Genomic DNA, 12,469 nt, shown 5'->3' with positions numbered 1-12,469 from the left:
AGGAAGTATCAATGAAATCCAAACATCAGAAACATTCAGATTGGACAAGGCATCATGGCTTAATGCAATAGTTATGAGTTCATTATTTCTCAAAGCATAACCCATAATAATCGTATAGCAGCTATGCTGCATGTTGATAAATCCCTGATTTGATCAAGCACCAAGACTCTTTTCTAACTACAAATTGCCATTTTCTCTTACACCTTCATTTCTAACTAACTCCAACTGCTTCAAAATGACAAGGGCAATTTTCTCTCCATTACTCAAAGTAAAAGCTGTGAACACAATGTTGCACACGTACCCATATTTCCTGTACTTTAAAATTAGGTGGTAGTTTTAGGAATACAGAATTTCCTGCCTTGTCCCCCATATACCAAAGGGAAAGTTTCAACATAAAGTATCTAAGTGCCCATCTGTCCCACAGGATTGATAACAATCATTAAGAAGAACTCAACATCCCTTCTCAATGTCTCCATGTTAAGGTTTGCACATTGGACCTAAATTCCACAATTGTTTTCAATTTGTACCATTTTTCTGATATACAACATCCAGACTCTCAATTATTTACTCAACCAGTCTTAAAAGTCATTTTGACCATTATTAACATTCACTATGTCATAGAGATGTACAGCATGGAAACATACCCTTCGGTCCATGCCGACCAGATATCCCAACCCAATCTAGTCCCACCTGCCAGCATCCAGCCCATATCCCTCCAAACCCTTCCTATTCACATACCCATCCAAATGCCTCTAAAATGTTGCAATTGTACCAGCCTCCACCACTTCCTCTGGCAGCTCATTCCATACGTACCACCCTCTGTGTGAACAAGTTGCCCTGTAGGTCTCTTTTATATCTTTCCCCTCTCACCCTAAACCTATGCCCTCTAGTTCAGAACTCCCCAACCCCAGGGAAAGACTTTGCCTATTTACCCTATCCATGCCCCTCAATTTTGTAAACCTCTATAAGGTCACCCCTCAGCCTCCAATGCTCCAGGGAAAACAGCCCCAGCCTGTTCAGCCTCTCCTTATAGCTCAAATCCTCCAACCCTGGCAACATCCTTGTAAATCTTGTCTGAGCCCTTTCAAAGTTCACAACATCTTTCTGATAGGAAGGAGACCAGAATTGCACGCAATATTCTAACTGTGGCCTAACCAATGTCATGTACAGCCACAACATGACCTCCCAACTCCTGTACTCAATACTCTGACCAATAAAGGAAAGCATATCAAACGCCTTCTTCACAATCCTATCTACCTGCGACTGCACTTTCAAGGAGCTATGAACCTGCACTCCAAGGTCTCTCTGTTCAGCAACACTCCCTAGGACCTTACCATTAAGTGTATAAGTCCTGCTATGATTTGCTTTCCCAAAATGCAGCACCTCGCAGTTATCTGAATTAAAACGCCATCTGCCACTTCTTAGCCCATTGGCCTATCTGGTCCAGGTCCTGTTGTAATCTGAGGTAACCCTCTTCGCTGTCCACTACACCTCCAATTTTGGTGTCATCTGCAAACTTACTAACTGTACCTCTTATGCTCGCATCCAAATCATTTATGTAAATGGCAAAAAGTAGAGGACCCAGCACCGATCCTTGTGGCACCTGAGAGAATTTGATTCATGACATCCACAGCCAGTTTTACAAATGTGTGTTTTTATCTATGACAAACTGGACTGAAAATATCTACATACAAAACATCCCACCAAGCAAAACATGCTCAACCTTTTGGAAATATCTAAAGTTTAAGAAAGTGTGACCATGCAATCTAAATTTATGCCACGGTAAACCAGATCAGCCTCAAGACTGGTTCTCACATCAATGGTAGTTCAATTTAATTATAAACCAGCTGCGACCAAGAAAAACAAAAGCATAATCTATCTGGACTGTACTTAGAATCTGTCTTCCAATAGTACTATTCGTCTCCCTAGATACATGTATTCCTTTATTAAGAACAAGGTTCTCAGCAAAAGTTCATAGGACTTTTCATTTATTGAACACAAAGAACAGAAAGCTGTGAAAAATTATTTTTAGCATCCTCAAGTTCTAGCATACTGTTTAATCTTCTGTTAACTCCCAGTTTACCTACACACCAGCCAGGGCCAGGGAGCAAATATCCCCCAAATCCATTCAAGGGTTCCTGTGATTTTGGAATTTTTTTCTCTCATTTTCATTAACCCATTTATTAGGCAATGCAGCTTTAGCAGTAACAATATTTTAGTTGTGTTAACATATGGGTATTTGGAATCTAACAGTGAGCAGAATTAGAAAAACATCATTAATACCATCAATATTTATCAACTATCCATTAAAGGTACAACACACAAGGAAAATTTTAATTTCTTAGACAGCACACATAAGACAAAAGGCATAAGTTAGCAACAATTTTTTTTCCCCCACATAACTGACACATTTCTATACACCACCCTAAACTCAAGTACCACAAATTGGTGAGGTCACAGCTAATGTAATTCTTTCACATATGCATAAAGGCGAATGATTTTAATCAGCTAATTAGTACCCATTTTTAATTGTATCTCAGACTAAAATACAACAATTGACACTGTGTCCATTATGACAGCATCCACTAATTTTTATGCCCATATAGTGGCACCTGAACTGAAAACCTGTTTCCCCCTTGCAGCCTTCCTTCTCCCCAGTATCCCCTAGCCTCTCATGCAGCCTCTTTCTCACCTGCTGGACCTGGAAATTTCTTCCTTCCAACACAGTAAAACGCTTCCCTGGGCCTGGTAGAAAGCCATCCAAACAACAACCCTCGTCACCTCAGCCTTGGCAAAAGGCTATTCTTTTAAGTTTGTGCAGACACTTCTGAAATGTGAATTTACCTTGTGGCCATAATGAAATATGAAACATTAATTCAACAACATTAAATCTATATCTGTACTCACAGGCTGTCCTATGTGAAACCTTGTTGGCATCCTTCGCATAATGGCAGAGTCAAGATCTTGTGGTCTGTTAGTGGCACCCATCACGATTACCTAATAAAATAGGTGTTAGGCGCAGATACAACATGGATTTTTAAATAAAAACAGCATAGGTCTAATGGTTACTAAATATAGCATTCACTATTAATTTCTCTAAACTATTAGGCTACAATAGAAATACAGCTCCAGCAGGTAAATTATTCAGTTTGTTAGGATGGTGTCAGCTTACTAAGCATCTAAAATAATCATTTTATTGTTGTTGAGAATAACAACAAAGGGAAATTTATTTAGACACACATTCTTACTCTTAAAATAATTGCAAGTGCATTGTTTTTGCTGTGAATTCAAGAGCAGAAGTATGCTGCATTAGTGACTAGTTTAAATAACTGTAGTTGGAATATCAAGCATTTATTTTGAAAAGTAATTCATCCAGTCATCATATCTATATCAGTCAAATGATACGAAAATCCAATGTGAGAGTCCCTCATGGCTCAGCAAGTTAACCCAATACGTAGTTCAGTCAAACAACCTAGAAAATCCATGTTTTAATGAGCGGGGGGAGAAATTAACAATATTTATCACTCTGGGTACTCGCAACTATCATACAATTGTGGCTGCGAGGTGAAGTCAGGATAAAGCTTCTCCATGACCATTTAAAATGAGCCAGTCACGTCCTTGGTAGTGGTGAGCCAATGCTTCAAGTGAAGAAAGATTTTTTCAATGTTCAAAAAAAAAATCTTTCATAAACTCTCACACCAAATAATGAAGAGTAAAATGTGGAAATTAGAATGCTTATATAATAAAAGCTACTTTCAAAATGGTAGCTAACAATGGAGCATCAATAAAAAGCACTGATCGCTAGTAAATTATTGATCAGCAGATAACAGAAGCATTTGGGCAATTATACACATGTATTAAATAAAAAGGAAACATTTTCACTCATTATGTTAAGTCTACAAGCCATGATATTGTATAGAATGTGGCAATAGTTTGTTTTATTGTCAAATAATGCCAAACAATACATATCAATGGAAATCTATTTCCAACAAGAAAGCTTATCCAGGATATAAAATATCACTATGGTACATGGAGTATTACTATAATGCGCTGTACACATGAGATTGCTAGATCACTTCAGGAAATGGAAAATGTTACTCAAAAGAAGAGGAAAGGGAGATAGCCAAAAACATCATTAGACATATGTTTAGAATAAACAAGAATCAGTAAACATCTTGGTAGTATAGTTGGAAAAGATGTGGCAGAGCAATAGGAGTATTTGTAAACAAGGAATCTTCAGTTCAATGCATTGAAGAATGGGGAACCAGTGAAAGGAGGTAAGGACAGGAGTTTTGACAGCAAGACTTGATGCAAAGAGAGTTGCCTATTAGGAGTGGGCATACAGAAAGGAGCACAGGTAACAGGCAAGTAAGTGGAGAGTGTGATGCTGGAAAAGCATAGCAGGTCAGCCAGCATCCAAAGAGCAAGAGAATTGACATTTCGGGCAAGAGCCCTTCATCAGGAACATTCCTGCCTGACCTGCTGTGCTTTTCCAGCACCACACTCTCGACTCTGATCTCCAGTCCTCACAAGTCCTACAAGTCAAGCGTGTAGGTGACAAAAATATGCAACTTACTAAAACATCAAAATAAAATACTGCAGTCACCTGACAGTTAAAGTCTGTATCAAGACCATCCCAGAGGCTCATAAACTGAGCTTTCATCATTGCTGTAGCTTCATGATCAGAGCTGGACCGATTTCGTAGAAAAGAATCTAAGGGAGAAGTACAAAATGTTCTCATCAATAAATATTTACTCAAAATGTAATGCCATACCTAGAGCAGATGAATGCATGGCTAAGGAGCTGGATTCATATTTTTGGATCATCGGAAGCTGTTTTGGGGTAGAAGTGACCTGTACAAGGACAGATTGCACCTTAAATTGGAAGGGGACTAATATACTGGTAGGGAGATTTGCTAGAGTTGCTCAGAAGGATTTCAACTAGTAAGGTGGGGGGTGGGACCCAGGGAGATAGTGAGGAAAGATTTCAATCTGAGACTGGTACAGTTGAGAACAAAGGAGAGTCAAACACTCCAGACAGGCAGGGACAAAGCAGAGAACAAGGTCGGACTGAGAAATTAAACTGCATTTATTTCAATGCAAGAGGCCTAACAGGAAAGGAGATGAACTCAGGGCATGGTTAGGAACATGGGACTGGGATATCATAGCAGTTACAGAAATGTGGCTCAGGGATGGACATGACTGGCAGCTTAATGTTCCAGGATACAAATGCTATAGGAAGGATAGAAAGGGAGGCAAGAGAGGAGGGGGAGTGGCATTTTGATACAGGATAGCATTACAGCTGCACTGAGGGAGAATATTCCCAGAAATACATTCAGGGAAGTTATTTGGGTCAAACTGAGAAATAAGAAAGGGACGATCACCTTATTGGGATTGTATTATAAACCCCCAATAGTCAGAGGGAAATTGAGAAACAAATTTGTAAGGAGACCTCAATTATCTGTAAGAATAATAGGGTGGTTATGATTAGATTAGATTAGATTAGATTACTTACAGTGTGGAAACAGGCTCTTCGGCCTAACAAGTCCACACCGACCCTCTGAAGAGCAACCCACCCAGACCCATTCCCCGACATTTACCCCTTCACCTAACACTACGGGCAATTTAGCATGGCCAATTCACCTAACCTGCACATCTTTGGACTGTGGGAGGAAATTAGAGCACCCAGAGGAAACCCATACAGACTCAGGGAGAATGTGTAAACTCCACATAGACAGTTGCCCGAGGCGGGAATTGAATCCGGGTCTCTGGCGCTGCGAGGCAGCAGTGCTAATCACTGTGCCGCCCATTTTAGGGATTTTAACTTTTAAAACATACACTGGGACTGCCAGTGTTAAGGGTTTAGATGGAGTTTGTTAAGCGTGCACAAGAACATTTTCTGATTCAGTATGGGGATATACCTACTAGAGAAGGTGCAAAACTTGACCTACTCTTGGGAAATAAGGCAGGGCAGGTGACAGAGGTGTCAGTGGGGAACACTTTGGGGCCAGCGACCATAATTCTATTAGTTTTTAAATACTGATGGAAAAGGACAGACCAGATCCAAAAGTTGAAGTTCTAAATTGGAGAAAGGCCAATTTTGATGGTATTAGGCAAGAACTTTCAAAAGCTGATTGGGCGCAGATGTTCACAGGTACAGGGACAGCTGTAAAATGAGAAGCCTTCAGAAATGAGATTACGTGAGTCTAGAGAAAGTATATTCCTGTTAGAGTAAAAGAAAGCGCTGGTATCTACAGTGAATGCTGGATGACTAAAGAAATTGAGGGTTTGGTTAAGAAAAAGAAGCAAGCATATGTCAGGTATAGACAGGATAGATCGAGTGAATCCTCAGAAGACTATAAAGGCAGAAAGAGTTTACTTAAGAGGGAAATCAGGAGGGCAAAAAATGGGACATGAGATAGCTTTGGCAAATAGAGTTAAGGAGAATCCAAAGGGTTTTTACAAATACATCAAGGACAAAAGGGTAACTAGGGAGACAATAGGGCCCCTCAAAGATCAGCAAGGCAGCCTTTGTGTGGAGCCACAGGAGATGGGGGAAGATACTAAACGAGTACTTTGCATTAACATTTACTGTGGAAAAGGTCTTGGAAGATATAGAATGTAGGGAAATAGATGGTGACACCTTGAAAAATGTCCATATTACAGAGAAGGAAACACATAAAAGTGGATAAATCCCCAGGACCTGATCAGGTGTACCCTAGAACTCTGTGGGAAGCTAGGGAAGTGATCGCTGGGCCTCTTACTGAGATATTTGTATCATCAATAGTCACAGGTGAGGTGCCAGAAGACTGGGAGGTTGGCTAACATGGTGCCACTGTTTAAGAAAGATGGTAAGGACAAGCCAGGGAACTATAAACCAGTGAGCATGATGTCAGTGGTGGGCAAGTTGTTGGAGGGAATCCTGAGGGACAGGATTTACATGTATTTGGAAAGGCAAGGACTGATTAGGGATCACTGCCTTATGCGTGGGAAATCATGTCTCACAAACTTGATTGAGTTTTTTGAAGAAGTAACAAAGAGGATTGATGAGGGCAGAGCGGTAGACATGATCTCTACGGACTTCAGTAAGGCATTTCACAAGGTTCCCCATGGGAGACTGGTTAGCAAGGTTAGATCTCATGGAATACAGGGAGAACTAGCCATTTGGATACAGAACTGGCTCAAAGCTAGAAGACAGAGGGTGGTGGTAGAGGGTTGTTTTTCAGACTGGAGGCCTGTGACCAGTGGAGTGCCACAAGGATCGGTGCTGGGTCCTCTACTTTTCATCATTTATATAAATGATTTGTATGTGAGCATAAGAGTTAGTAAGTTTGCAGGTGACACCAAAATTGGAGGTGAAGTGGACAGCGAAGAGGGTTACCTCAGGTTACAACAGGATCTGGACCAGATGGGCCAATGGGCTGAGAAGTGGCAGATGGAGTTTAATTCAGATAAATGCGAGGTGCTGCATTTTTGGAAAGCAAATCTTAGCAGGACTTGTGCACTGAATGGTAAGGTCTGAGGGAGTGTTGCTGAACAAAGACACCTTGGAGTGCAGGTTCATAGCTCATTGAACGTGGAGACGCAGGTAGATAGGATAATGAAGGCGGCGTTTGGTATGTATTCCTTTATTGGTCAAAGTATTGAGTACAGGAGTTGGGAGGTCATGTTGCAGCTGTACAAGTCACTGGTTAGGCCACTGCTGGAATACTGCGTGCAATTCTGGTCTCCTTCCTAACAGAAAGGTGCTGTGAAACTTGAAATGGTTCAGAATTGATTAACAAGGATGTTGTCAGGGTTGGAGGATTTGAGCTATAGGGAGAGGTTGAAGAGGCTAGGGCTGTTTTCCCTGGAGTGTCAGAGGCTGAGGGGTGACCTTATAGAGATTTATAAAATCATGAGGGGCATGATTAGGATAAATAGACAAAGTCTTTTCTCTGGGGTGGGGGAGTCCAGAATTAGAGGGCATTGGTTTAGGGTGAGAGGGGAAAGATATAAAAGAGACCCAAGAGGCAATTTTTTTTAAGCACAGGGTAGTATGTGTAGGGAATGAGCTGCCAGAGGAAGTGGTGGAGGCTAGTACAATTGCAACATTTAAAAAGGCATTTGGATGGGTATATGAATAGGAAGGGCTTAGAGGGATATGGGCCAGGTGCTGGCAGGTGGGACTAGATTGGGTTGGGATATCTGATCAGCATGGACAAGTTGGACCGAAGAATCTGTTTCTGTGCTGTACATCTCTATGACTGTATACCTTTGTCCACTTTCTAAACATTGAAGATTGGACTAGAACAGCATAACCAATTTCTCATATGGAAGCATCAATTCTTCATCAAGGTGAGAAGAAATGACCAAAACTAAAGGAACATAAGAATGCTTAAAGCAAGCACATCATGCTCGTGCGAGCTTTCTGCAAAAGCAACACAGCTTATCCCACATTCATGTCTTTTCCCCACACAGTACTACTAATTTCTTAATGCATCAGATAACAAATCAGCAGATTGGACATTCAACTCCTACCTCACTTAAGTGCATGCGAGAGCTCTTATTGTACTGAGGTCATCCCTACCTTTCCTACCTGCCCAAGATGTGTCAAAACATGTTTGACAGGCAAATTAACAAAATCTCTCTCTGCAGAAAATCATCTAATTTCCATTGAACCTGCTGCCTTCACAACATATTCATTTTGGATCCTTGCCAGTTGTTACCAAAAGCGGTGCTTCTACATTTCCCACAACTGCATCAATCATTTTACATACCTTGCTATGGTCTTTCAGATGTCTTGCATTTAACCTATAACTAAAATCAATCAGCTGCAAACAGAAAAAAAAAGAGCAGATACAGACTATCTGGCCAATTATCTGGCCTGCTCTGCTATTCAGCATGATTATAACTGATCCTCAATCTCAACACCATATTCCCATTCTCTGTGTACCCTGATAACCATAGTCTCTAGTAATTTTTTCTTAAATATATTTAACGACTTGGCCTCAACACTATTCTGCAGTAGAGAATTCCACAGGTTTACAATCTTCAGAGAAGAAATTTCACTTCATCTCAGTTTGAAATGGCCTACCATATTTTCTCAGACCTTGAACATTTGTTTTGGACCGCCCGACCAAAGTGATCAGCATCTTGTTATCCAGTCTGACCAGCTGTGTCAGATTTTTAGATGCTTCATTAATACGTGCTCTCGTTTTTCCAAACTCTTGTTATTATCGATCCAAGATCAGAGTGGTGCTGAAAAAGCACAGCAGGTCAGGCAGCATCCAAGCAGCAGGAAAATCGACATTTCAGGCAAAAGCCCTTCATCAGGCCTTTGCCTGAAACATCAATTTTCCTGCTCTTCTGATGGTCCCTGACATGCTGCGCTTTTCCAGCACCACTCTAATCTTGACTCTGACCTCCAGCATCGGCAGTACTCACTTTCGCCTTATTATAGACCCAGTCAATTCAATTTTTCTGCATTTAACAAATCTTCGCTGCACTCCTATGACGAGTATGTCTTATCATATAAGGAGACCAAAACTGCACTGTAGTCTCACTGATGTTCTGTACAGCTGCAGTCAGATTTCCTTGCTTCCTTCTAAAACACTCTTACAATAAAAGCCAACATAGTACAGGGCAACCTAGATTATCCAAAATTTGGATTATCTGAACAAGGTCTCATGGCCTCAATGCTTAGGTAAACTGTGTCATCAGCAAACTTAGAGATATTACATTTAATTCCTTCACCCAAATCATTGATACATATGATAAATAGCTGGGGGCCAAACACTGATACCTGTTATCTAACTTGTCTATTTGCTATCTGTTAATCACCTATCCATGCCAGTATATTATTGCCAAATCCACATACTTCGATTTCACAATAACTTTTTAATGGAGCTTTTTCAAAAATTCAAATACACCACATCCACCAATTATCCTCCATCTATTCAAATAGTGACATCAGCAAAAAAAAAACTTCACTAGGCTTATCAAACAGAATGCTTTTTTGATAAATCCATGCTGACTTTGTCTAATCCTGTTGGCATTTAAGTGACCTGGTAACACATCCTTTATAACCAACTCCAGCACTTTTTCTGCTAGTGATGTTAGGCTAACTTGTCTGCAATTCTCAGTTATTTCCCACCAACCTGCTGGAACCCTTTGGGACCTACATAATTTTGGAATACATCAACCAACCCATCCAACTGTTTCCACATCCACCTCCTTTAGTAACTTGCAATTAGATAACCAGGTCTTGGAGATTTATCAGCTTTCAGTACCATTACTTTTTCAACAGTTTTTCACTAGTCTTATTCAATTCCTTCTTCCCAACAGACCCTTGCATCCCTAACATTTGTGAGAAGTTATTTGTGTCTTCTTCTGTGAAGGTAGAACTAAAGTATTTGTTTGATTATTTTGTCATTTCATTGCTCATCAATATTAATTCTTTTGTTTCAGACAACAAGGAAGCTGCATTTATTTGGACTAATATGTTTTAATTTACATACTTGTAGCAGCTCTGACTGTTATCTTTTATGTTCCCTGCAAGTTTACTTTCATACCTTTTAAATCAACCTCTTGGATCTCCTTTGCTGAATTCTAAACTACCCACATACGTTCGAGACACCACCAACGCCCTCCACCTCCTCCAAGACTTCCGTTTCCCCGGCCCCCAATGCCTCATCTTCACCATGGATATCCAATCCCTCTACACCTCCATCCGCCATGACCAGGGCCTCCAAGCCCTCCGTTATTTCCCCTCCAGACGTCCCCAACAGTACCCTTCCACCAACACTCTCATTCGTTTGGCTGAACTGATCCTCACCCTTAACAATTTCTCCTTCAAATCCTCCCACTTCCTCCAGACCAAAGGGGTAGCCATGGGCACACGTATGGGCCCCAGCTATGCCTATCTCTTTGTTGGCTACCTAGAGCAGTTGATCTTCCGTAACTACACCGGCACCACTCCCCATCTCTTCCTCCACTACATTGATGACTGCATTGGCGCCACCTCGTGCTCCCGCAAGGAGGTTGAGCAATTCATCAACTTCGCCAACACATTGCACCCTGACCTTAAATTTACCTGGACCATCTCTGACATGTCCCTCCCCTTCCTGGACCTCTCCATCTCCATTAATGACGACCAACTTGACACTGACATTTTTTACAAACCCACTGACTCGCACAGCTATCTGGATTACACCTCTTCCCACCCTACCTCTTGAAAAAATGCAATTCCTCCGCCTGTACCGTATCTACTCCCAGGAGGACCAGTTCCACCACAGAACACACCAGATGGCCTCCTTCTTTAGAGACCACAATTTCCCTTCCCACGCAGTTAAAGATGCCCTCCAACGCATCTCGTCCACATCCCGCACCTCTGCCCTCAGACCCCACCCCTCCAACCGTAACAAGGACAGAATGCCCCTGGTGCTCACCTTCCACCCTACCAACCTTCGCATAAACCACATCATCCGCTGACATTTCTGCCACCTCCAAACAGACCCCACCACCAGGGATATATTTCCCTCCCCACCTTCTGCAAAGACCGTTCCCTCCGTGACTACCTGGTCAGGTCCACGCCCCCCCGCTACAACCCACCATCCCATCCTGGCACTTTCCCCTGCCACCGCAGGAACTGTAAAACCTGCGCCCACACCTCCGCCCTCACCTCTATCCAAGGCCCTAAAGGAGTCTTCCACATCCATCAAAGTTTTACTTGCACATCCACTAATATCATTTATTGTATCCATTGCTCCCAATGAGGTCTCCTCTACATTGGGGAGACTGGGCGCCTCCTAGCAGAGAGCTTTAGGGAACATCTCCGGGACACCCACACCAATCAACCACACCGCCCCATGGCCCAACATTTCAACTCCCCCTCCCACTCTGCCGAGGACATGGAGGTCCTGGGCCTCCTTCACTGCCGCTCCCTCACCACCAGACGCCTGGAGGAAGAACGCCTCATCTTCCGCCTTGGAACCCTTCAACCCCAGGGCATCAATGTGGACTTCAACAGTTTCCTCATTTCCCCTTCCCCCACCTCACCCTAGTTCCAAACTTCCAGCTCAGCACTGTCCCCATGACTTGTCCAGACTTGTCCTACCTGCCTATCTCCTTTTCCACCTATCCACTCCACCCTCTCCTCCCTGACCTATTACCTTCATCCCCTCCCCCACTCACCCATTGTACTCTATGCTACTTTCTCCCCACCCCCACCCTCCTCTACACGCTTCAGGCTCACTGCCTTTATTCCTGATGAAGGGCTTTTGCCCGAAACGTCAATTTCGAAGCTCCTTGGATGCTGCCTGAACTGCTGTGCTCTTCAAGCACCACTAATCCAGAATCTGGTTTCCAGCATCTGCAGTCATTATTTTTACCTCGTTGAATTCTAAACTGCTCCCAACCTAAGTTTGCTGTTTTTTTATATAGCAACTTTAAATAACTTCTCTTTGATGTAGTATGATCCCAACTTATTT

At 42.2% G+C, this 12,469-nt stretch overlaps 1 protein-coding gene across 2 annotated transcripts in view; it reads right to left on the bottom strand.

Annotated features, from left to right (window-relative positions):
- Positions 1 to 12,469, bottom strand: part of atad1b (ATPase family AAA domain containing 1b) — a 46,788-nt gene that overhangs the window by 10,441 nt on the left and 23,878 nt on the right. For both annotated transcript variants that reach the window (XM_072557835.1, XM_072557836.1), the window contains exons 6-7: positions 4,607 to 4,713; positions 2,908 to 2,997 (exon numbers count right to left, since the gene is read on the bottom strand). In XM_072557835.1, the coding sequence (XP_072413936.1) occupies positions 2,908 to 2,997; positions 4,607 to 4,713 (197 nt within the window). The remainder of the gene's footprint in view (positions 1 to 2,907; positions 2,998 to 4,606; positions 4,714 to 12,469) is intronic.

This window comes from Chiloscyllium punctatum, chromosome 38 (genome assembly GCF_047496795.1).
Source record: "Chiloscyllium punctatum isolate Juve2018m chromosome 38, sChiPun1.3, whole genome shotgun sequence".
In the NCBI taxonomy this organism is placed as follows: Eukaryota; Metazoa; Chordata; class Chondrichthyes; order Orectolobiformes; family Hemiscylliidae; genus Chiloscyllium; species Chiloscyllium punctatum.
Note: the sequence above shows the minus strand (reverse complement) of the source record. Positions and strands in the feature narration are given on the sequence as shown.